This window comes from Oncorhynchus masou, chromosome 6 (genome assembly GCF_036934945.1).
Source record: "Oncorhynchus masou masou isolate Uvic2021 chromosome 6, UVic_Omas_1.1, whole genome shotgun sequence".
In the NCBI taxonomy this organism is placed as follows: Eukaryota; Metazoa; Chordata; class Actinopteri; order Salmoniformes; family Salmonidae; genus Oncorhynchus; species Oncorhynchus masou.
The window spans coordinates 77,756,480-77,782,715 of NC_088217.1; the positions used below are offsets into that span (position 1 = coordinate 77,756,480).

At 42.1% G+C, this 26,236-nt stretch overlaps 1 protein-coding gene across 1 annotated transcript; it reads left to right on the forward strand.

Moving 5' to 3' along the window:
- Positions 1-1,546: 1,546 nt before the first annotated feature.
- Positions 1,547-26,013, forward strand: LOC135542707 (solute carrier family 2, facilitated glucose transporter member 2-like). Its single transcript, XM_064969841.1, has 12 exons — positions 1,547-1,834; positions 6,042-6,137; positions 6,213-6,406; positions 6,555-6,679; positions 7,823-7,938; positions 9,434-9,596; positions 11,164-11,270; positions 18,852-18,932; positions 24,008-24,112; positions 24,224-24,325; positions 24,678-24,868; positions 25,338-26,013. The coding sequence occupies exons 1-12, from the start codon at positions 1,820-1,822 to the stop codon at positions 25,570-25,572; spliced, it is 1,530 nt and encodes a 509-aa protein (XP_064825913.1). The 5' UTR covers positions 1,547-1,819; the 3' UTR covers positions 25,573-26,013.
- Positions 26,014-26,236: the final 223 nt, after the last annotated feature.

Below are 26,236 nucleotides of genomic sequence, written 5' to 3' on the forward strand. Positions count from 1 at the left end.
TTTTAAATAACACATTGTTCAAGTTTTGTTTCTTGTTTATTTAGGTACTTTAAAATAACTTTTGAATTGTAATGTGAAGAGCTTGATAACTTGCACAGCACACTGCTAGTTTCTGCCGTTCAGTTTGTGTGTTTTATGTTATGCTGAAATGCCAGAGTAAAACCTGATTCAACTGAGAATCATTTGAGAATGGTCTGAGAATGAACCACTCTGTGTCTGTCTGTCTGTCTGTCTGTCTGTCTGTCTGTCTGTCTTATCTGTCTCTGTGTGTAAAGAATTATTGCGTAAAGCTGTCTCCCACCTGATTGGTCTGGTCTGACTGTGACTCCTTCCTGTTTGTACGTTGTCAAGCATGATGAAGCAAACTGATTTATCTACCGTTGTTTTGTTCACTCTTTTCTGTTGGTTTACCATTTTATATTAACTATTTGATAGCATCTTATGTCCTTAGATTGAACATGATCATTTTATCTGAAACAAAACTTAATTTATAAAAAAAATAATAATGTTTGACATTTTATTAAATACATTTGCATTTCTGAAAACAAAGACGAGAACATCTGAAGCTGTTGTCCTTAATGCTTTTTAAGCCATGCTGTAGAACTCCATTACCCAGAATGCAACAGTTCTGTGAGGTGTGTGTGTGTCATGTATGTATATTTAGTGACTGCAAACACATTCATCAAAGAAATATTACATTCACCAAGACCCACTCCCTCAAATGACAAACAAGTGCAGGGGAAAGACGTTTGTCCGGGAAATTAAACTTCCAGACTGCTCCTTTAAATGTCATGCTTAAGTTACTGTTGTGGAGATAGGTGGCTTTTTAGAATGTTAGCAATAAAGAGTTGATTGAACGTGTGTGTGTGTGTGTGTGTGTGTGTGTGTGTGTGTGTGTGTGTGTGTGTGTGTGTGTGTGTGTGTGTGTGTGTGTGTGTGTGTGTGTGTGATACACCTCTATCTGGTGAACAGGCTGCTGATCACTACTTTTGGACTCTTGTCTTTAAAAGAAAAACTCTAGACCTCTTTGTTTCTGAATGACAAACTCATCACTAATGTTTTGGTTTCTATGTTTTGTAAAACAGTCGAATAAATGATATTAGAACATTATTCTTTATTTTTTTTACGTATTTCTGTTTATATTCTGTGGTGTGTGTGTGTGTGTGTGTGTGTGTGTGTGTGTGTGTGTGTGTGTGTGTGTGTGTGTGTGTGTGTGTGTGTGTGTGTGTGTGTGTGTGTGTGTGTGTGTGTGTGTGTGTGTCTGTGTGTGTAGGGGTTGCAGTGTAAGTTATCAGCTGAGGCCACCGACCCTCAGACTTTGTCCCTGTTGAAGGTATATCATTAACTCTACCTAATACTGTCCCTTCCTCCCTGTGTGTGTGTGTGTGTGTGTGTGTGTGTGTGTGTGTGTGTGTGTGTGTGTTTCAGTGTCAGACCTTCCCCCTCATTTAGAGCCAATGTGCTGAGCTCAGGATGACCAGGGTGTGTGTGAACAGTGGATACCAGCCCAGACACTGTGTGTGTGTTCACTAATCACTATCACAGAGTTGAACCACCATGAAAACGGTGACAAACACAACCTAAGACAGGAGGTGAAGTGTGTTAGGCACCATGTGTGATGGTAATGATGACATGAATGATAAACAGCCACCAGTAAGGTGTACAGATAGAGAGGTGCTCTGCTCCGGTGTGTCTTTCTGTGTGTGTGTCGAGATGAGTGCGTGGACACAGCGTGATCCCACTGATTGATGATTACCCTGGAAGTGTGTGTGTGATCAGTTCATGTTGTTGGAGCTGGTGTCGAGACTCTGAACCCATCATGGAGTCGGGAAAGGTAAGATCTTTGTACACTTTTACACACTCGAGCTCTCACACACACACGCTTGTTTTGAGGTATCTAATCCATTTACTAAACAGACGTTGAAAGTCAAGTTGCTGGTTTTATAATGTAGTAAAAGCTCCTACTGTTCAATCCTGACTGACACTCTGTAGCTACACACAAGGACAAAAGTGTGTGTGAGAGTGTGTTTATATTTTATTTAACTAGGCATTCAGAACACATTCTTATTTACAATGACAGCCTACCAGGGAACAGTGGGTTAACTGCCTTGTTCAGGGGCAGAACGACAGATTTGTACCTCGTCAGGTCGGGGATTTGATCCAGCAACCTTTCCGGTAACTGGCCCACCGCTCTAACCACGAGGCTCCCTGTGTATTGTGTACGTGTGCATTGTGTGTCGTGATTGAACCGAGGGAGAGTACCATTTCATTTGACAGTTCATTTGTTGATGGCATGAGAGAGTTGGTTCGATCAGTTTGTTTTTTTTAGTTCTGAGAGAAACCCATCTGGAAACAGGAACAGGAACAGCAGCAAGCAGTCTGTGTTTTATTCCATCATTGACACACATTTATCACTTTGTTAGGGGGCAGAGCAGCTTTAATATTTCAGACAGATTGTAGCTTCCTTCATTGTAATTGACTGCATCATCTCCAAACCCGTATATATATTGTTTAGTAAATATATATTATTTTAAATATATATCTTATTTAATATATTTCCCTTCTTTATTATTTTCCCCTGATTGGATTAAACTAATGGATTAAACTAATTAAACCAATACTTTGGGCTTCTACTTCCAGTTTATACGTTCTACGTACATTTCCTGGACAGTATATTTTACAAGAGTTATCTTTGTTTTGTTTTCAGTCCCAACCTTCAGCTCTCCTCAACCCCTCCCATCTATCTCTGAAGACCATCCAGTTTTGACTTCTAGCTGTCGTAGATTTTCCACTGTGTGATGTTTCACAAAAGTTCTGAACCTTTCTATTCTCGTAGTTTCTACAGAATGTAAATGAAAGATAAACACATTTGCTAAGAGTTTTATTATATTATTGGCCGATTGACTATGACTTATCAAATCACCCAGCAGTGCTATTTGCAGAGTTAGCTCCAATTAAATGTTTCAATTTTTTCGCCATTCCTGAACCTTTGACCAAAAACAAGTGAGCTAAAGATTCTGTCTCTTCCCAGCAAATGGAAACACTCAGTTCATAGACCATGTGCCATGGAATCGGTACATCCAACTATTTTGCAACCTGTATCAAATCAAATAAAATCAAATGTATTTATAAAGCCCCTCTTACATCAGCTGATATCTCAAAGTGCTGTACAGAAACCCAGCCTAAAACCCCAAACAGCAAGCAATGCAGGTGTAGAAGCACGGTGGCTAGGAAATACTCCCTAGAAAGGCCAAAACCTAGGAAGAAACCTAGAGAGGAACCAGGCTATGTGGGGTGGCCAGTCCTCCTCTGGCTGTGCCGGGTGGAGATTGTAAAAGAACATGGCCAAGATTTTCAAATGTGCATAAATGACCAGCATGGTCAAATAATAATAATCACAGGCAGCACAGTTGAAACTGGAGCAGCAGCACGGCCAGGTGGACTGGGGACAGCAAGGAGTCATCATGTCAGGTAGTCCTGAGGCATGGCCCTGGGGCTCAGGTCCTCCGAGAGGAGAAAGAAAGAGAGAATTAGAGAGAGCATACTTAAATTCACACAGGACACTGGATAGGATAGGAGAAGTACTCCAAATATAACAGACTGACCCTAGCCCCCCGACACATAAACTACTGCAGCATAAATACTGGAGGCTGAGACAGGAGGGGTCAGGAGACACTGTGGCCCCATCCGATGACACCCCCGGACAGGGCCAAACAGGAAGGCTATATCCCCACCCACTTTGCCAAAGCACAGCCTCCACATCACTAGAGGGATATCTTCAACCACCAACTTACCATCCTGAGACAAGGCCGAGTATAGCCCACAAAGATCTCCGCCATGGCACAACCCAAGGGGGGCGCCAACCCAGACAGGAAGATCACATAAGTGACTCAACCCACTCAAGTGACGCACCCCTCCTAGGGACGGTATGAAAGAGCCCTAGTAAAGCCAGTGACTCAGCCCCTGTAATAGGGTTAGAGGCAGAGAATCCCAGTGGAAAGAGGGGAACCGGCCAGGCGGAGACAGCAAGGGCGGTTCGTTGCTCCAGAGCCTTTCCGTTTACCTTCACAGTCCTGGGCCAGACTACACTCAATCATATGACCCACTGAAGAGATGAATCTTCAGTAAAGACTTAAAGGTTGAGACTGAGTTTGTGTCTCTCACATGGGTAGGCAGACCATTCCATAAAAATGGAGCTCTATAGGAGAAAGCCCTGCCTCCAGCTGTTTGCTTAGAAATTCTAGGGACAATTAGGAGGCTTGCGTCTTGTGACCGTAGCGTAGGTGTAGGTATGTACGGCAGGATCAAATCAGAGAGATAGGTCGGAGCAAGCCCATGTAATGCTTTGTAGGTTAGCAGTAAAACCTTGAAATCAGCCCTTGCCTTGACAGGAAGCCAGTGTAGGGAGGCTAGCACTTGAGTAATATGATCCAATTTTTTGGTTCTAGTCAGGATTCTAGCAGCCGTATTTAGCACTAACTGAAGTTAATTTAGTGCTTTATCCGGGTAGCCGGAAAATAGAGCATTGCAGTAGTCTAACCTAGAAGTGACAAATGCGTGGATTAATTTTTCTGCATCATTTTTGGACAGAAAGTTTCTGATTTTTGCAATGTTACGTAGATGGAAAAAAGCTGTCCTTGAAACAGTCTTGATATGTTCTTCAAAAGAGAGATCAGGGTCCAGAGTAACGCCGTATTTGAGTAGTTGTATTTGAGACTGTACAACCATTAAGATTAATTGTCAGATTCAACAGACGATCTCTTTGTTTCTTGGGACCTAGAACAAGCATCTCTGTTTTGTCCAAGTTTAAAAGTAGAAAGTTTTCAGCCATCCACTTCCTTATGTCTGAAACACATGCTTCTAGTGAGGGCAATTTTGGGGCTTCACCATGTTTCATTGAAATGTACAGCTGTGTGTCATCCGCAGAGCAGTGAAAGTTAACATTATGTTTTCAAATGACATCCCCAAGAGGTAAAATACATAGTGAAAACAATAGTGGTCCTAAAACGGAACCTTGAGGAACACCGAAATGTACAGTTGATTTGTCAGAGGACAAACCATTCACAGAGACAAACTGATATCTTTCCCGACAGATAAGATCTAAACCAGGCCAGAACTTGTCCGTGTAGACCAATTTGGGTTTCCAATCTCTCCAAAAGAATGTGGTGATCGATGGTATCAAAAGCAGCACTAAGGTCTAGGAGCACGAGGACAGATGCAGAGCCTCAGTCTGATGCCATTAAAAATAAATTTACCACCTTTAACAAGTGCAGTCTCAGTGCTATGATGGGGTCTAAAACCAGACTGAAACATTTTGTATACATTGTTTGTCTTCAGGAAGGCAGTGAGTTGCTGCGCAACAGCCTTTTCTAAAATATTTGAGAGGAATGGAAGATTCGATATAGTTTTTTATATTTTCTGGGTCAAGGTTTGGCTTTTTCAAGAGAGGCTTTATTACTGCCACTTTTAGTGAGTTTGGTACACATCCGGTGGATAGAGAGCCGTTTATTATGTTCAACATAGGAGGGCCAATTTCCATTCCAATTTTATGGAAGCTTGCTTCAGAGCTCGGGTATTTTCTGTATACGAGGGAGCTAGTTTCTTATGAGAAATGTATGGCGTCTTGGTCAACGTTTTGGTCCTCAAATAAAACTGCTTTATTTTGGTATTTATTACAGGGTTTTCTTGTTGCCAATTTTGGTCTTTAATGCAGGGCCAACAAACAAGTTCCCTACCTTTCCACTTGCCATCTCCATTTTTGTGGTAATGTTGTAATCAGTCAGTATGATGGACAGAGCAGAAATGTCCATATATTTTTATTAACAGCATGTGTCACACACCTAATTCAACAAGTCAAGTAAATATCAAGCCCTTGATTAGTTGAACCAGGAAACAGTAACACTGAGTAATGTGAAGATGTTTTGTTGCTCTGTTATAAGCAGTATTTTACAGCAGGTGGGACTGCATGCTGCATTGAACTGGTTCCCTGCCCACTAGGTCAGCTCATTACAGGCACCTTTTCACATCTGTGTGTCCTACAGCAGCTGACAGGCACTCTAACCCTAGCAGTGTTTTCAGCAGTCTTGGGTTCTCTACAGTTCGGATACAGCCTGGGAGTCGTCAATGCGCCACAGAAGGTACACACACACACTGTTTATTTTAGTCATGAGTAAACAGCAAGTACTATTACAAACCTTTACTTTGTTTCCTAGGTGATAGAGCAGCATTATGGGCGGTCCCTGGGGGTGCTCCCTGAGGAGCCTCTCCTCCTATCAGAGAACAGTACAGAGAAGCAGGAAGTGCATCCCTCTGTGGTCATGTATTGGTCTCTGTCTGTGTCGATCTTCTCCATTGGGGGAATGGTGTCGTCCTTCCTGGTGGGCTTCATTGGAGACCTGAGAGGAAGGTGTGTGTGAGCATCCGAACCTCCCTCTTCCTCTATCTGTCTCAAGACGAAACTGAATGCGCTTGTTTGACTGGGTTTGAACTCGGGTCGTCTGTATGCCACAAGGCTGCGTTAGCCCACTGAGCTAATGCCTATGCTGTCTGTGCAGGGTGAAGGGCATGTTGATGGTGAATGTGTTAGCAGTAATAGCAGGTCTACTGATGGTGACGGCTAAGATGTGGAAACCTCACGTCATGGTCATCGCTGGACGATGTGTCATGGGATTCTACTGTGGTGAGTTATCAATACATTGAGTCACACACTACAGCACATCAGGAAGGAAGTGTTCGGCTCTGTCCACCATGCACATCCTTATCACTACAAGTGTGAACAAAGCTTGTACTGACTCTCTAGTCTCACCCCCTTCCCCCCTCTCTCTCTCTCTTTCTCAATTCAATTTCAATCCAGGGGCTTTATTGGCAGGGAAACATATGATTACATTGCCTAAGCAAGTGAAGGGGATAATAAACAAACGTGAAATAAACAATACAACTTACAGGCAACATTACACTCACAAAGGTTCCAAAATAATAAAGACGTTTCAAATGTTATATGTGTAAATAGTTAAAGTACAAAAGATAAAATAAATAAACATAGATATGGGTTGTATTAACAATGGTGTTTGTTCTTCACTGGTTGCCCTTTTCTTGTGGCAACAGGTCACAAATCTTGCTGCTGTGATTGCACACATTTGGCAGGAGGTTAGGAAGTGCAGCTCAGCTTCCACCTCATTTTGTGGGCAGTGTGCACATAGCCTGTCCTCTCTTGAGAGCCATGTCTGCCTACAGCGACCTTTCTCAATGGCAAGGCTATGCTCACTGAGTCTGTACTGTACATAATCATGGCCTTCCTTAATTTTGGGTCAGTCACAGTGGTCAGGTATTCTGTCACTGTGTACTCTCTGTTTAGGGCCAAATAACATTCTAGTTGCTCAGTTTTTTTGTTAATTCTTTCCAATGTGTCAAGTAATTATCTTTTTGTTTTCTCATGATTTGGTTTGGTCTAACTGTGTTGCTGTCCTGGGACTCTGTGGGGACTGTTTCTGTTTGTGAACAGATCCCCAGGACCAGCTTGCTTAGGGGACATTTCTCCAGGTTCATCTCTCTGTTGGTGATGGCTTTGTTTTGTAAGGTTTGGGAATCACTTCCTTTTCGGTGGTTGTAGAATTGAATGGCTCTTTCCTGGATTTTGATAATCAGCTGGTATCGGCCTAATTCTGCCCTGCATGCAATTTTTGGTATTTTACGTTTTTCCCCCTGTCTCTCCCTTCTCTCTCCCCTTCTCTCTCTCTCTATCTCCCCCTTCTCTCTCACCTTCTCTCTCTCTCTCTCTCTCTCTCTCTCTCTCTCTCTCTCTCTCTCTCTCTCTCTCTCTCAGGTCTGTCCTCAGGGCTAGTTCCTATGTATATAGGGGAGATCGCTCCCATTGCCTACAGGGGAGCTCTGGGAACCTTACATCAACTGGCTACTGTTACTGGTATACTACTGAGTCAGGTAAGACCACACACACATGTGCAAGCATACACACGCACACGCGTACACACACACATACACACACACACACACACACACACACACACACACACACACACACACACACACACACACACACACACACACACACACATTTATGTGCCTGTCCTCTAATCTCTATTCCCCTGTCACTGTCTGTCCTCAAATCTCTATTCCCTGTCTCTTTCTGTCCTCTAATCTCTATTCCCTGTCTCTTTCTGTCCTCTAATCTCTATTCCCTGTCTCTTTCTGTCCTCTAATCTCTATTCCCTGTCTCTTTCTGTCCTCTAATCTCTATCCCTGCGTTCCTGTCTGTGTCCATCCCTAATCTCTGTCCCTCTGTCTCTCTCTGTATTTGTCCCTAATCTCTGTCCACCTGTCTCTCTGTATCCGTCCCCTAATCTCTGTCCCCCTGTCTCTCTCTGTGTTCGTCCCTAATCTCTGTCCCCCTGTCTCTCTCTATGTCTGTCCGAATCTCTGTCCCCGTCTCTCTCTGTGTTCGTCCCTAATCTCTGTCCCCTGTCTCTCTCTATGTCTGTCCGAATCTCTGTCCCCTTGTCTCTCTGTGTCTGTCCCTAATCTCTGTCCCCTTGTCTCTCTGTGTCTGTCCCCTAATCTCTGTCCCCCTGTCTCTCTCTGTGTTCGTCCCTAATCTCTGTCCCCCTGTCTCTCTCTGTGTCCGTCCTTAATCTCTGTCCCCGTCTCTCTCTGTGTTGGTCCCTAATCTCTGTCCCCCTGTCTTTCTCTATGTCTGTCCCTAATCTCTGTCCCCCTGTCTCTCTCTATGTCTGTCCGAATCTCTGTCCCCGTCTCTCTCTGTGTTCGTCCCTAATCTCTGTCCCCCTGTCTCTCTCTGTGTCCGTCCCTAATCTCTGTCCCCGTCTCTCTCTATGTTCGTCCTTAATCTCTGTCCCCCTGTCTTTCTCTATGTCTGTCCCTAATCTCTGTCCCGCTGTCTCTCTCTGTGTTTGTCCCTAATCTCTGTCCCCCTGTCTTTCTCTATGTCTGTCCCTAATCTCTGTCCCCCTGTCTTTCTCCATGTCTGTCCCTAATCTCTGTCCCGCTGTCTCTCTCTGTGTCCGTCCCCTAATCTCTGTCCCCTTGTCTCTCTGTATCTGTCCCTAATCTCTGTCCCGCTGTCTCTCTCTGTGTCCGTCCCCTAATCTCTGTCCCCTTGTCTCTCTGTATCTGTCCCTAATCTCTGTCCCGCTGTCTCTCTCTGTGTCCGTCCCCTAATCTCTGTCCCCTTGTCTCTCTGTATCTGTCCCTAATCTCTGTCCCGCTGTCTCTCTCTGTGTCCGTCCCCTAATCTCTGTCCCCTTGTCTCTCTGTATCTGTCCCTAATCTCTGTCCCGCTGTCTCTCTCTGTGTTTGTCCCTAATCTCTGTCCACCTGTATCTCTCTGTATTTGTCCCTAATCTCTGTCCCCCTGTCTCTCTCTATGTCTGTCCCTTATCTCTGTCCCCTTGTCCCCCAGGTGCTAGGTCTAGAGTTCCTCCTGGGTAATGACTACTACTGGCCGCTGCTGCTGGGTCTGTCTGGAGCTCCTGCTGTGTTACAGTCTCTACTGCTGCCACTGTGTCCTGAAAGTCCCAGATACCTCTACATCAAGAGAGGCATGGTGGAGGAGGCCAAGAAGAGTATGTACTGTAGAAATCTCAGCTCTCTCTTAGAAAATACATTACCAGTCAAAAGTTTGGACACATCTACTCATTCAAGGGTTCTTCTTTATTTGTTCTATTTTCTACATTGTAGAATAATAGTGAAGACATCAAAAATATGAAATAACACATATGGAATCATGTAGTATCAAAAACGTGTTAAACAAATCAAAATATATTTTATATTTGAGATTCTTCAGAGTAGCCACCCTTTGCCTTCATGACAGCTTTCCACACTCTTGGCATTCTCTCAACCAGCTTCATGAGGTAGTCACCTGGAATGCATTTCAATTAACAAGTGTGCCTTGTAAAAAGTTAATTTGTGGAATTTCTTTCCTTCTTAATGCGTTTGAGCCAATCAGTTGTGTTGTGACAAGGTAGGGGTGGTATACAGAAGATAGCCATATTTGGTAAAATAATAAGTCCATATTTTGGCAAGGACAGTTCAAATAAGCAAAGAGAAACAACAGTCCATCATAACCTTAAAACATGGAGGTCAGTCAATATGGAACATTTCTTCAAGTGCAGTAGCAAATACCATCAAGGGCTATGATGAAACTGGCTCTCATGAGGACCGCCACAGTTACCTCTGCTGCAGAGGATAAGTTCATTAGAGTTGCCAGCCTCAGAAATTTCATCCCAAATAAATGCTTCACAGAGTTAAGGTAACTGACACATCTCAGCATCAGCTGTTGAAAGGAGACTGTGTGAATCAGGCCTTCATGGTCAAATTGCTGCAAAGAAACTCCTACTAAAGGACACCAATAATAAGAAGAGACTTCCTTGGGCCAAGAAACACGAACAATGGACATTAGACTGGTGGAAATCTGTCCTTTGCTCTGATGAGTCCAAATTTGCCATTTTAGTTTCCAACTGCCGTGTCTTTGTGAGACGTGGAGTAGGTGAACGGACGATCCCCGCATGTGTAGTTCCCACCGTAAAGCATGGAGGAGGAGGTGTGATTGTATGGGGGTGCTTTGCTGGTGACACTGTCTGTGATTTATTTAGAATTCAAGGACACTTAACCAGCATGGTTACCACAGCATTCTGCAGTGATACGCCATCCCAGCTGGTTTGTGCTTAGTGGGACTATCATTTGTTTTCAACAGGACAATGACCCAACACACCTCCAGGCTGTGTAAGGGCTATTTGACCAAGAAGTAGAGTGATGGAGTGCTGCATCAGATGACCTGGCCTCCACAATCACCCAACCTCAACCCAATTGAGATGGTTTGGGATGAGTTGGACCGCAGAGTGAAGAAAAAGCAGTGCTCAGCATCTGTGGGAACTCCTGTTGGAAAAGACTGTTGGAAAAGCATTCCAGATTAAGCAGGTTGAGAGAATGCCAAGAGTGTGCAAAGCTGTCATCAAGGCATAGGGTGGCTATTTAGATTTGTTTAAAACTTTTGTGGTTACTACATGTTATTTCATAGTTTTGATGTCTTCACTATTATTCCACAATGTAGAAAATAGTATAAATAAATAAAAACCCTTGAATGAGTAGGTGTGTCCAAAATACACACTTGATGTGTGTGTGCGTTTTTAGGTCTGCATCGTCTGAAGGGAGAGTATGACCCATCAGCTGACCTGGAGGAGATGAGGAGGGAGAAGGAGGAGGTGGAGAAGGAGGCGCAAGTCTCTATCGCTGTCCTGGTAAGTTCAATATCTAGTCTACTGAACATCTGGGCTGTTGCTGTCTAATCCATGTCGGTCTGGTCCTGTATTAATAATGTGATATGTCTGTAGTCCTGTATTAATGATATGATATGTCTGTAGTCCTGCATTAGTAATGTGTTATGTCTGTAGTCCTGTATTAATTATGTGATGTGTGTCTGTAGTCCTGAATTAATAATGTGATGTGTGTCTGTAGTCCTGAATTAATAATGTGATGTGTGTCTGTAGTCATGTATTAATCAAGTGATGTGTCTGTAGTCCTGTATTCATAATAATGTATGATGCATTAGTAATGTCTGTAGTCCTCTATTAGTAATGTGATTTGTGTCTGTAGTCCAATATTAATGATGTGATATGTGTCTGTAGTCCTGTATTAATAATGTGTTATGTGTCTGTAGTCCTGTATTCATAATGTGATATGTATGTAGTCCTGTATTAATAATGTGTTATGTGTCTGTAGTCTTCTGTAGTGTAATAATTAATGATATGAGATGTGTCTGTAGTCCTGTATTAATAATGTGATGTGTCTGTAGTCTGTATTAATAATGTGATATGTAGTCTGTAGTCCTGTATTAATGATATGAGATGTGTATGTAGTCCTGTATTAATAATGTGATATGTGTCTGTAGTCCTGTATTAATAATGTGATATGTGTCTGTAGTCCTGTATTAATGATATGAGATGTGTCTGTAGTCCTGTATTAATAATGTGATATGTGTCTGTAGTCCTGTATTAATAATGTGATGTGTGTCTGTAGTCCTGCATTAATAATGTGATATGGGTCTGTAGTCCTGTATTAATAATGTGATGTGTGTCTGTAGTCCTGAATTAATGATGTGTGTCTGTAGTCATGTATTAATCAAGTGATGTGTCTGTAGTCCTGTATTCATAATGTGATATGTATGTAGACCTGCATTAGTAATGTGATATGTGTCTGTAGTCCTCTATTAGTAATGTGATTTGTGTCTGTAGTCCAATATTAATGATGTGATATGTGTCTGTAGTCCTGTATTGATAATGTGTTATGTGTCTGTAGTCCTGTATTCATAATGTGATATGTATGTAGTCCTGTATTGATAATGTGATATGTGTCTGTAGTCCTGTATTAATAATGTGATATGTGTCTGTAGTCCTGTATTTATAATGTGATGTGTCTGTGGTCCTGTATTTATAATGTGATGTGTCTGTAGTCATGCATTAGTAATGTGATATGTCTGTAGTCCTCTATTAGTAATGTGATATGTGTTTGTAGTCCTGAATGAATAATGTGATATGTGTCTGTAGTCCTGTATTAATAATCTGATATGTCTTTAGTCCTGTATTCATAATGTGATATGTGTCTGTAGTCCTCTATTAATCAGGTGATGTGTCTGTAGTCCAATATTAATAATGTGAAATGTGTCTGTAGTCCTCTATTAATCATGTGATATGTGTCTGTAGTCATGTATTAATAATGTGATATGGGTCTGTAGTCCTGTATTAATAATGTGATGTGTGTCTGTAGTCCTGTATTAATAATGTGGTGTGTGTCTGTAGTCCTGTATTAATAATGTGATGTGTGTCTGTAGTCCTGTATTAATAATGTGATGTGTGTCTGTAGTCCTGTATTAATAGTGTGATATGTGTCTGTAGTCCTGTATTAATAATATGATATGTGCCTGTGGTCCAATATTAACAATGTGATATGTGTCTGTAGTCCTCTATTAATCATGTGATCTGTGTCTGTAGGCCAATATTAATAATGTGATATGTGTCTGTAGTCCTGTATTAACTATGTGTTGTGTCTGTAGTCCTGTATTAATCATATGATATGTGTCTGTAGTCCAATATTAATAATGTGATATGTGTCTGTAGTCATGTATTAATAATGTGATATATGTCTGTAGTCCTGTATTAATAATGTGATATGTGTCTGTAGTCCTGTATTAAACATGTGATATGTGTCAGTAAGTCCTTGTGTTGAATTTATTATGGATTTATTATGGATAAATGAATAAACAATATCCCCATTTCAAATAGGATTGTATCTAGGTAAACTTATCCTGTTTTATAAGTAATGACAATATGAGTTCATATTAATAATTGTGTGACACGGACAAGGAGTAATAAAAAGTTAATGAACACCATTCCAACTAGGCAGGAATGGGTTGTGGACTGTGTATGGTCGTTAGCCTATGGTTGACCCAACTGAAACTTAGTCTGGGTTTTTTAGATAAGGAGTGTCTGTAGTATTCCTAGGTTTGCTGTTAATTATATGTCAGTTCTGTGATCCTGATAATGTTGAGGGGTCAAAAGTTATCTGGGAGTGTGTTAGTAAGTTAGAATGAACTTTTCACCTTACTTTGTCCTGGTAGAGGAGGGGATTCTGTTAAAGCATATGTCTGACTGTAGTCCTGTATATAAACTGCTTCACGTGTTTAAGTGGGAGTCACTCCGAGAATAAATTCTATTACCTATTATTTAAAGACTGGTCTGCGTCTATTTTATGCAGACAAGAAATCTTACAAATTGTCATAAAATGTTAAGTAATTTCAATTGATGAAAGTCACATTGGCATAATTAAATTATAGTAACAATTAGTAATGTGATGTGTCTGTAGACCTGTATTAGTAATGTGATATGTGTCTGTAGACCTGCATTAGTAATGTGATATGTGTCTGTAGTCCTCTATTAGTAATGTGATATGTGTCTGTAGTCCTGTATTAATGATGTGATATGTGTCTGTAGTCCTGTATTAATAATGTGATATGTGTCTGTAGTCCTCTATTAATGATATGATATGTGCCTGTAGTCCTGTATTAATGATATGAGATGTGTCTGTAGTCCTGTATTCATAATGTGATGTGTCTGTAGTCCTGTATTAATAATGTGATGTGTGTCTGTAGTCATGTATTAATAATCATGTATGGGTCTGTAGTCCTGTATTAATAATGTGATGTGTGTCTGTAGTCCTGAATTAATAATGTGATATGTGTCTGTAGTCATGTATTATGTAATGTGTCTTAGTCCTGTCTGTAGTCCTGCATTAGTAATGTGATATGTGTCTGTAGTCCTCTATTAGTAATGTGATATGTGTCTGTAGTCCAATATTAATGATGTGATATGTGTCTGTAGTCCTGTATTAATAATGTGTTATGGTCTGTAGTCCTGTATTCATAATGTGATATGTATGTAGTCCTGTATTGATAATGTGATATGTGTCTGTAGTCCTGTATTAATAATATGATATGTGTCTGTAGTCCTGTATTTATAATGTGATGTGTCTGTGGTCCTGTATTTATAATGTGATGTGTCTGTAGTCCTGTATTAGTAATGTGATATGTATGTAGTCCTGCATTAGTAATGTGATATGTGTCTGTAGTCCTGAATCTATTGTAATGTGATTTGTCTGTAGTCCTGTATGTGTCTGTAGTCCAATGTATTAATAATTTGTTATGTGTCTGTAGTCCTGTATTCATAATGTGATATGTGTCTGTAGTCCTGTATTAATAATGTGTTATGTGTCTGTAGTCCTCTATTAATATATGTGATGTGTCTGTAGTTCAATATTAATAATGTGATATGTGTCTGTAGTCCTCTATTAGTAATGTGATATGTGTCTGTAGTCCAATATTAATGATGTGATATGTGTCTGTAGTCCTGTATTAATAATGTGTTATGTGTCTGTAGTCCTGTATTCATAATGTGATATGTATGTAGTCCTGTATTGATAATGTGATATGTGTCTGTAGTCCTGTATTAATAATATGATATGTGTCTGTAGTCCTGTATTTATAATGTGATGTGTCTGTGGTCCTGTATTTATAATGTGATGTGTCTGTAGTCCTGTATTCATAATGTGATATGTATGTAGACCTCATTAGTAATGTGATATGTGTCTGTAGTCCTCTATTAGTAATGTGATTTGTGTCTGTAGTCCAATATTAATGATGTGATATGTGTCTGTAGTCCTATTAATAATTTGTTATGTGTCTGTGTCCTGTATTCATATTGTGATATGTGTGTAGTCCTGTATTGATAATGTGATATGTGTCTGTAGTCCTGTATTAATAATGTGATATGTGTCTGTAGTCCTGTATTTATAATGTGATGTGTCTGTGGTCCTGTATTTATAATGTGATGTGTCTGTAGTCCTGTATTAATAATGTGATATGTCTGTAGTCCTCTATTAGTAATGTGATATGTGTTTGTAGTCCTGTATTAATAATGTGATATGTGTCTGTAGTCCTGTATTAGTAATCTGATATGTCTTTAGTCCTGTATTCATAATGTGATATGTGTCTGTAGTCCTGTATTAAACATTTGATATGTGTCTGTGGTCCTGTATTCATAATGTGATATGTGTCTGTAGTCCTGTATAAAATAATGTGATGTGTGTCTGTAGTCCTGTATTAATAATGTGATATGTGTCTGTAGTCCTCTATTAATAATATGATATGTGCCTGTGGTCCAATATTAACAATGTGATATGTGTCTGTAGTCCTCTATTAATCATGTGATCTGTGTCTCTAGGCCAATATTAATAATGTGATATGTGTCTGTAGTCCTGTATTAACTATGTGTTGTGTCTGTAGTCCTCTATTAATCAGGTGATATGTGTCTGTAGTCCAATATTAATCATGTGATATGTGTCTGTAGTCATGTATTAATAATGTGATATATGTCTGTAGTCCTGTATTAATAATGTGATATGTGTCTGTAGTCCTGTATTAAACATGTGATATGTGTCAGTAAGATCTGCATTGGTGTTGAATTTATTATGGATTTATTATGGATAAATGAATAAACAATATCCCCATTTCAAATAGGATTGTATCTAGGTAAACTTATACTCTGTTTTATAAGTAATAGACAATATGAGTTCATAAGAAGGGATTGTGTGACACGGACAAGGAGTAATAAAAAGTTAATGAACACCATTCCAACTAGGCAGGAACAAATGGGTTGTGGACTGTGTAAACACATAAGGTCGTTAGCCTATGGTTGACCCAACTGAAACTTAGCTCTGGGTTTTTTAGATAAGGCAGCGAGTGCATTCCTAGGTTTGCTGTTAATTATAACTGTCAGTTCAGTGGTGATCGATAATGTTGAGGGTCAAAAGTTATCTGGGAGTGTGTTAGTAAGTTAGAATGAACTTTTCACCTTACTTTGTCCTGGTCGAGAGGAGGGGATTCTGTTAAAGCAGTGAACTGGCGTCATGATCTGTATATAAACTGCTACACGTGTTTAAGTGGGAGCGCACTCCGAGAATAAATTCTATTACCTATTATTTAAAGACTGGTCTGCGTCTATTTTATGCAGACAAGAAATCTTACAAATTGTCATAAAATAGATTAAGGGCTTTCAATTGATGAAAGCACATTGGCATAATTAAATTATAGTAACAATTAGTAATGTGATGTGTCTGTAGACCTGCATTAGTAATGTGATATGTGTCTGTAGTCCTCTATTAATCAGGTGATGTGTCTGTAGTCCAATATTAATAATGTGAAATGTGTCTGTAGTCCTCTATTAATCATGTGATATGTGTCTGTAGTCATGTATTAATAATGTGATATGGGTCTGTAGTCCTGTATTAATAATGTGATGTGTGTCTGTAGTCCTGTATTAATAATGTGGTGTGTGTCTGTAGTCCTGTATTAATAATGTGATGTGTGTCTGTAGTCCTGTATTAATAATGTGATGTGTGTCTGTAGTCCTGTATTAATAGTGTGATATTTGTCTGTAGTCCTGTATTAATAATATGATATGGGTCTGTAGTCCTGTATTAATAATGTGGTGTGTGTCTGTAGTCCTGTATTAATAATGTGATGTGTGTCTGTAGTCCTGTATTAATAATGTGATGTGTGTCTGTAGTCCTGTATTAATAGTGTGATATGTGTCTGTAGTCCTGTATTAATAATATGATATGTGCCTGTGGTCCAATATTAACAATGTGATATGTGTCTGTAGTCCTCTATTAATCATGTGATCTGTGTCTCTAGGCCAATATTAATAATGTGATATGTGTCTGTAGTCCTGTATTAACTATGTGTTGTGTCTGTAGTCCTCTATTAATCAGGTGATATGTGTCTGTAGTCCAATATTAATCATGTGATATGTGTCTGTAGTCATGTATTAATAATGTGATATATGTCTGTATTCCTGTATTAATAATGTGATATGTGTCTGTAGTCCTGTATTAAACATGTGATATGTGTCAGTAAGATCTGACTTGGTGATGAATTTATTATGGATTTATTATGGATAAATGAATAAACAATATCCCCATTTCAAATAGGATTGTATCTAGGTAAACTTATACTCTGTTTTATAAGTAATAGACAATATGAGTTCATAAGAAGGGATTGTGTGACACGGACAAGGAGTAATAAAAAGTTAATGAACACCATTCCAACTAGGCAGGAACAAATGGGTTGTGGACTGTGTAAACACATAAGGTCGTTAGCCTATAGTTGACCCAACTGAAACTTAGCTCTGGGTTTTTAGATAAGGCAGCGAGTGCATTCCTAGGTTTGCTGTTAATTATAACTGTCAGTTCAGTGGTGATCGATAATGTTGAGGGGTCAAAAGTTATCTGGGAGTGTGTTAGTAAGTTAGAATGAACTTTTCACCTTACTTTGTCCTGGTCGAGAGGAGGGGATTCTGTTAAAGCAGTGAACTGACGTCATGATCTGTATATAAACTGCTACACGTGTTTAAGTGGGAGCGCACTCCGAGAATAAATTCTATTACCTATTATTTAAAGACTGGTCTGCGTCTATTTTATGCAGACAAGAAATCTTACAAATTGTCATAAAATAGATTAAGGGCTTTCAATTGATGAAAGCACATTGGCATAATTAAATTATAGTAACAATTAGTAATGTGATGTGTCTGTAGACCTGCATTAGTAATGTGATATGTGTCTGTAGACCTGCATTAGTAATGTGATATGTGTCTGTAGTCCTCTATTAGTAATGTGATTTGTGTCTGTAGTCCAATATTAATGATGTGATATGTGTCTGTAGTCCTGTATTAACAATGTGATATGTGTCTGTAGTCCTCTATTAATGATATGATATGTGCCTGTAGTCCTGTATTAATGATATGAGATGTGTCTGTAGTCCTGTATTAATTATGTGATATGTGTCTGTAGTCCAATATTAATGATGTGATATGTGTCTGTAGTCCTGTATTAACAATGTGATATGTGTCTGTAGTCCTCTATTAGTAGTGTGATATGTCTCTGTAGTCCTGTATTAATGATATGATATGTGCCTGTAGTCCTGTATTAATTATGTGATATGTGCCTGTAGTCCTGTATTAATGATATGAGATGTGCCTGTAGTCCGGTATTAATGATATGAGATGTGTCTGTAGTCCTGTATTAATGATATGAGATGTGCCTGTAGTCCGGTATTAATGATATGAGATGTGTCTGTAGTCCTGTATTAATAATGTGATATGTGTCTGTAGTCATGTATTAATAATGTGATATGTGTCTGTAGTCATGTATTAATAATGTGATATGTGTCTGTAGTCCTGTATTAATGCTGTAATATGTCTGTCGTTTTCTAGGTGCGATCATCTCTCTACAGGCAGCAGCTGTTTGTAGCCCTGATGATGCATTTCTCACAACAACTGTCTGGAATTAACGCTGTGAGTTACTGAGAAAACGGGGGAGAGATGGAACAACTGTCTGGAATTAACGCTGTGAGTTACTGAGAAAACGGGGGAGAGAGGGAACAACTGTCTGGAATCAACACTGTGAGTTGCTGAGAAAACGGGGGAGAGAGGGAACAACTGTCTGGAATCAACACTGTGAGTTACTGAGAAACATGGAACAACTGTCTGGAATCAACACTGTGAGTTGCTGAGAAAACGGGGGAGAGAGGGAACAACTGTCTGGAATCAACACTGTGAGTTACTGAGAAAACGGGGGAGAGAGGGAACAACTGTCTGGAATCAACACTGTGAGTTGCTGAGAAAACGGGGGAGAGAGGGAACAACTGTCTGGAATCAACACTGTGAGTTACTGAGAAAACGGGGAGAGAGGGAACAACTGTCTGGAATCAACACTGTGAGTTACTGAGAAAACGGGGGAGAGAGGGAACAACTGTCTGGAATCAACGCTGTGAGTTGCGGAGAGAGAGGGAACAACTGCCTGGAATCAACGCTGTGAGTTGCGGAGAGAGAGGGAACAACTGCCTGGAATCAACGCTGTGAGTTGCGGAGAGAGAGGGAACAACTGCCTGGAATCAACGCTGTGAGATGCGGAGAGAGAGAGAATAACTCTCTGGAATCAACGCTGTGAGTTGCGGAGAGAGTAAGAGGAAACAACTGTCTGGAATCAACACAGTGAGTTGCTGAGAAACAGGGAACAACTGTCTGGAATCAACACAGTGAGTTGCTGAGAAACAGGGAACAACTGTCTGGAATCAATGCTGTGAGTTGCGGAGAGAGAGTGAACAACTGTCTGGATTCAACGCTGTGAGTTAGTGAAAGAGGTAACAACTGTCTGGAATCGACGCTGTGAGTAACTGAGAAACAGGGAACAACTGACTGGAAGTAACGCTGTGAGTTGCAGAGAGAGAGGGAGCAACTGTCTGGAATCAATGTTGTGAGTGAGAGAAAAAGGGAAAAGCTGTCTGGAATTAACGCTGTGAGTTGCGGAGAGAGAGGGAGCAACTGTCTGGAATCAACGTTGTGAGTTAGAGAAAGAGGTAACAACTGTCTGGAATCGACGCTGTGAGTAACTGAGAAACAGGGAACAACTGACTGGAAGTAACGCTGTGAGTTGCAGAGAGAGAGGAGCAACTGTCTGGAATCAATGTTGTGAGTGAGAGAAAAAAGGGAAAAGCTGTCTGGAATTAACGCTGTGAGTTGCGGAGAGAGAGGGAGCAACTGTCTGGAATCAACGCTGTGAGATCCTGAGAAACGTGGAACAACTGTCTGGAATCAACGCTGTGAGCTGCGGAGAGAGAGAGAACAACTATCTGGAATCAACACTGTGAGTTCCTGAGAAACGTGGAACAACTGTCTGGAATCAACGCTGTGAGTTGCGGAGAGAGAGAGAACAACTGTCTGGAATCAACGCTGTGAGTTCCTGAGAAACGTGGAACAACTGTCTGGAATCAACGCTGTGAGTTGCGGAGAGAGAGAGGGAACAACTGTCTGGAATCAACGCTGTGAGTTGCGGAGAGAGAGAGGAACAACTGTCTGGAATCAACGCTGTGAGTTGCGGAGAGAGAGAGGAACAACTGTCTGGAATCAACACTGTGAGTTACTGAGAAAACGGGGAGAGAGGGAACAACTGTCTGGAATCAACACTGTGAGTTACTGAGAAAACGGGGAGAGAGGGAACAACTCTCTGGAATCAACACTGTGAGTTGCGGAGAGAGAGGGAACAACTGCCTGGAATCAACACTGTGAGTTACTGAGAAAACGGGGGAGAGAGGGAACAACTGTCTGGAATTTACGCTGTGAGTTACTGAGAAAACGGGGAGAGAGGGAACAACTGTCTGGAATCAACACTGTGAGTTGCGGAGAGAGAGGGAACAACTGCCTGGAATCAACGCTGTGAGTTACTGAGAAAACGGGGGAGAGAGGGAACAACTGTCTGGAATCAACACTGTGAGTTACTGAGAAAACGGGGAGAGAGTGAACAACTCTCTGGAATCAACACTGTGAGTTGCGGAGAGAGAGGAACAACTGCCTGGAATCAACGCTGTGAGTTGCGGAGAGAGAGGGAACAACTGCCTGGAATCAACGCTGTGAGATGTTGAGAGAGAGAGAACAACTCTCTGGAATCAACGCTGTGAGTTGCGGAGAGAGAGAGAACAACTACCTGGAATCAACGCTGTGAGTTCCTGAGAAACATGGAACAACTGTCTGGAATCAACGCTGTGAGTTGCGGAGAGAGAGAGGGAACAACTGTCTGGAATTAACGCTGTGAGATGCAGAGAGAGGGAACAACTGTCTGGAAATAACGCTGTGAGTTGCGGAGAGAGAGAGGAACAACTGTCTGGAATCAACGCTGTGAGTTTCTGAGAAACATGGAACAACTGTCTGGTATCAACGCTGTGAGTTGCGGAGAGAGAGAGGAACAACTGTCTGGATTCAACGCTGTGAGTTGCGGAGAGAGAGAGGGAACAACTGTCTAGAATCAACGCTGTGAGTTAGAGAAACAGGGAACAACTGTCTGGATTCAACGCTGTGAGTTGCGGAGAGAAAGAGGGAACAACTGTCTAGAATCAACGCTGTGAGATGCGGAGAGAGAGGGGAGAGAGGGAACAACTGTCTGGAATCAACGCTGTGAGTTTCTGAGAAACATGGAACAACTGTCTGGTATCAACGCTGTGAGTTGCGGAGAGAGAGAGGGAACAACTGTCTGGATTCAACGCTGTGAGTTAGAGAAAGAGGGAACAACTGTCTGGAATCAACGCTGTGAGATGCGGAGAGAGGGGGAGAGAGGGAACAACCGTCTGGAATCAGCGCTGTGAGTTAGAGTAAGAGGAAACAACTGTCTGGAATCAACGCTGTGAGATGCTGAGAGAGAGGGAACAACTACCTGGAATCAACGCTGTGAGTTGCTGAGAAACAGGGAACAACTGTCTGGAATCAACACTGTGAGTTGCGGAGAGAGAGAGGGAACAACTGCCTGGAATCAACGCTGTGAGTTGCTGAGAAACAGGGAACAACTGTCTGGAATCAACGCTGTGAGTAACTGAGAAACAGGGAACAACTGTCTGGAATTAACGCTGTGAGTTACTGAAAGAGAGGAACAACTGTCTGGAATCGACGCTGTGAGTAACTGAGAAACAGGGAATAACTGTCTGGAATTAACGCTGTGAGTTGCTGAGAAAACAGGAGAGAGGGAACAACTGTCTGGAATCAACACTGTGAGTTACTGAGAAAACGGGGGAGAGAGGGAACAACTGTCTGGAATCAACACTGTGAGTGAGAGAAAGAGGGAAAAGCTGTCTGGAATCAACACTGTGAGTTACTGAGAAAACGGGGAGAGAGGAACAACTGTCTGGAATCAACACTGTGAGTTGCGGAGAGAGAGGGAACAACTGTCTGGAATCAACACTGTGAGTTGCTGAGAAAACGGGGAGAGAGGGAACAACTGTCTGGAATCAACACTGTGAGTTACTGAGAAAACAGGGGAGAGAGGAACAACTGTCTGGAATCAACACTGTGAGTGAGAGAAAGAGGAAAAGCTGTCTGGAATCAACACTGTGAGTTACTGAGAAAACGGGGGAGAGAGGGAACAACTGTCTGGAATCAACACTGTGAGTTACTGAGAAAACGGGGAGAGATGGAACAACTGTCTGGAATCAACACTGTGAGTTACTGAGAAAACGGGGAGAAAGGGAACAACTGTCTGGAATCAACACTGTGAGTTGCTGAGAAAACGGGGGAGAGAGGGAACAACTGTCTGGAATCAACACTGTGAGTTACTGAGAAAACGGGGGAGAGAGGGAACAACTGTCTGGAATCAACACTGTGAGTGAGAGAAAGAGGGAAAAGCTGTCTGGAATCAACGCTGTGAGTTAGAGAAAGAGGGAACAACTGTCTGGAATCAACGCTGTGAATTTGAGTAAGAGGAAAGAACTGTCTAGAATCAACGCTGTGAGTTAGAGAAAGAGGGAACAACTGTCTGGAATCAACCCTGTGAGATGCGGAGAGAGAGAGAACAACTACCTGGAATCAACACTGTGAGTTGCTGAGAAACAGGGAACAACTGTCTGGAATCAACACTGTGAGTAACTGAGAAACAGGGAACCACTGTCTGGAATCAACGCTGTGAGTTGCGGAGAGAGAAGGGGAGAGAGGAACAACTGTCTGGAATCAACGCTGTGAGTTAGAGTAAGAGGAAACAACTGTCTGGAATCAACTCTGTGAGATGCTGAGAGAGAGGAAAACTACCTGGAATCAACGCTGTGAGTTGCTGAGAAACAGGGAACAACTGTCTGGAATCAACACTGTGAGTTGCGGAGAGAGAGAGGAACAACTGCCTGGAATCAACGCTGTGAGTAACTGAGAAACAGGGAACAATTGTCTGGAATTAACGCTGTGAGTTACTGAGAGAGAGGGAAAAACTGTCTGGAATTAACGCTGTGAGTTACTGAGAGAGAGGGAACAACTGTCTGGAATCAACGCTGTGAGTTACTTGGAGAGATTTGTGTGTGTTTGTGTGTGTGTTTGTGTGTGGAGAGGGAACAAGTGTCTGAGAGATGGAATACAGGAAGAAAAGAGAGGGAGTGTTACTGAGTGAGAGAGAATTGTTAGTGTGTGTGTTTGTGTGTGTTTGTGTGTGTGTGTGTGTGTTAGTGTGTGTTATTGTGTGTGTTATTGTGTGTGTTTGTGTGTGTGTTAGTGTGTGTGTGTGTGTTGTGTGTGTTTGTGTGTGTGTGTGTGTGTGTGTGTGTGTGTGTGTGTGTTTTTGTGTGTGTGTGTGTGTGTGTGTGTGTGTGTGTGTGTGTGTGTGTGTGTGTGTGTGTGTGTGTGTGTGTGTGTCTGTGTGTTTGTGTGTGTGTGTGTGTGTTTGTTTGTGTGTGTGTGTTTGTGTGTGTGTTGAGTCACCAGTGATTTTATTGTATCTTTTTTATGTTCTTTTATATTGTTGTATATTGTTTTACATCGTTTTAACAGCCTGGATAAGTCAGATTGAGTTTTTTATGACTCTGCTTTACTGAATGGAAACATAATGTTTGTTTTAATCTCTTCAGATCTTATATTACTCGACGGCCATCTTTGAGAAAGCAGGAGTCACTCAGCCTGTCTATGCAACCATTGGAGTAGGAGTTCTCAATACCGTCTTTACGATGGTGTCGGTACGGAAAGACACACACACACACACTGACAAACTAACACGTGCACACGTGGACTAACCATTTGTAGGTCAGTGATGCAAACATTCACACTGAAATGTGTGTGTGTTGCAGGTGGCTCTAGTGGACAGGACTGGCAGACGAACGTTGACTCTGATTGGTTTAGGTGGGATGTGTATCTGTGCCGTCTCCATGACAGTCGGCCTTGTGTACCTGGTATGACCAATCAAAAATCAGTCTCAATCTCTCTACCAATAGGGTTTCAGTACTTTAGAGTGTACATTTCCTGTCTGTAATTGACTGTTTCCTGTGTTTTTTAACCATCTCTTGTCCCTCCAGAGTAAAACAATGAGGTGTTCTATTCTCCTCTCCTCTCCTCTCCTCTCCTCTCCCTCTCCACCCCTCCCTCTCCTCTCCTCTCCTCTCCTCTCTCTCCTCCCTCTCCTCCCTCTCCTCCCTCTCCTCTCCTCTCCTCCCTCCCCTCCCCTCTCCTCTCCTCTCCTCTCCTCCCCTCTCCTCCCTCTCCTCTCCTCTCCTCCCCTGCCCTCTCCTCTCCTCTCATCCCCAGAGTGTCTACTCCTGGATGTCCTATGTCAGCATGTCGGCCATCTTCCTGTTTGTGTGTTTCTTTGAGATCGGCCCTGGTCCCATCCCCTGGTTCATCGTGGCTGAGTTATTCAGTCAGGGCCCCAGGCCTGCTGCTCTAGCTCTGGCTGGCTGCACCAACTGGACCAGCAACTTCATCATAGGCATGACCTTCCTTACATAGAGGTAAGAGACATGGACAGATGGACAGATGGACAGCGGGATGGACAGACAAACAGACAGATCGACAGACCCATTAACTCTCTCTCTCTCCCCCTCCACCCCTCTCTACCTCTCCCCCTCCACCCCTCTCTCTCTCTCCCTCCCCTCCACCCCCTCTCTCTCTCTCTCCCTCCACCCCTCTCTCTCTCTCCCCCCCGCTCCACCCCCCCCTCTCTCTCTCTCTCTCTCTCTCTCCCTCTACCCCTCTCTCTCTCTCCCCCTCCACCCTCTCTCTCTCTCTCTCTCTCTCTCTCCCCTCCACACCCTCTCTCTCCCTCCACCCCCCTCTCTCTCTCTCTCTCTCTCTCTCTCTCTCTCTCTCCCCCTCCCCCTCCACCCCCCTCTCTCTCTCTCTCTCTCTCTCTCCCTCTCTCTCTCTCTCCCTCCACCCCCCCTCTCTCTCTCTCTCTCTCTCTCTCCACCCCTCTCTCCAGGCTCTGTGTGGTAGCTATGTGTTCATCCTGTTTGCGGTGCTGCTGTTTGGCTTCACTGTGTTCACTTACCTGCGCGTGCCAGAGACCAAAGGGAAGACATTTGAGGAGATAGCAGCTGTGTTTAAAAAGGGAAGGAAACAGACACCAGGAACCAGAAAGACTGGAACTGGTACTGGTACCTCCACCGAGCTGGAGCAGCTCAAAACAGACTCCCAGGCCTGACATGCTCACTAGTTGCAGGGTGTGCAAGCTTTAGTTCCAGCCCTGCACTAACATATCTGATTAGCTTAATCTGGTGTGTTACCGCAGGGCTCGGATAATTAGCATTGTGACAGAGTGTAAGTGATGATAGTCCTAAATCCTGATCGCCATCTAGATAGTTGTTTACTTCCAGGAACAACTCCTGTCATGACTAACTTTACATAACTCATACACAGGTCCCAGAATGTTTCCTGCTCAGGATAAAGCAGACAGAAAAACTCCTGGCTCTACTGTATCATTCATGGTCAGGACAATAGTGAGAAAGACAGGTGGTTTTGTTTCGAGAGGTTACATTATCCTGTTCTACCATGTTCAATGTGTAACTGACTGAATGTATTCACACAAGTTGAATGTCACCAAATGGGACTTTAGGACTACTATTAATAAATTACTGCAAAGACAGTGCATGTGAAATGACAGCTGAAATGACACACACACACACACACACACACACACACACACACACACACACACACACACACACACACACACACACACACACACACACACACACACACACACACACACACACACACACACACACACACACACACACACACACACACAACACACAAAGCAAACGCCACTAGAGCGCAATCAACTATCATGGCTGGTTGTGTCAATT

What these genes read in the sequence shown, in the direction of transcription:
- LOC135542707 (XM_064969841.1), top strand. An exon ending in AAGTCTCTATCGCTGTCCTG is followed by an intron (nt 11,271 to 18,851) that starts GTAAGTTCAATA and finishes GTCGTTTTCTAG; the next exon opens with GTGCGATCATCTCTCTACAG. An exon ending in CAGTCGGCCTTGTGTACCTG is followed by an intron (nt 24,326 to 24,677) that starts GTATGACCAATC and finishes TCTCATCCCCAG; the next exon opens with AGTGTCTACTCCTGGATGTC.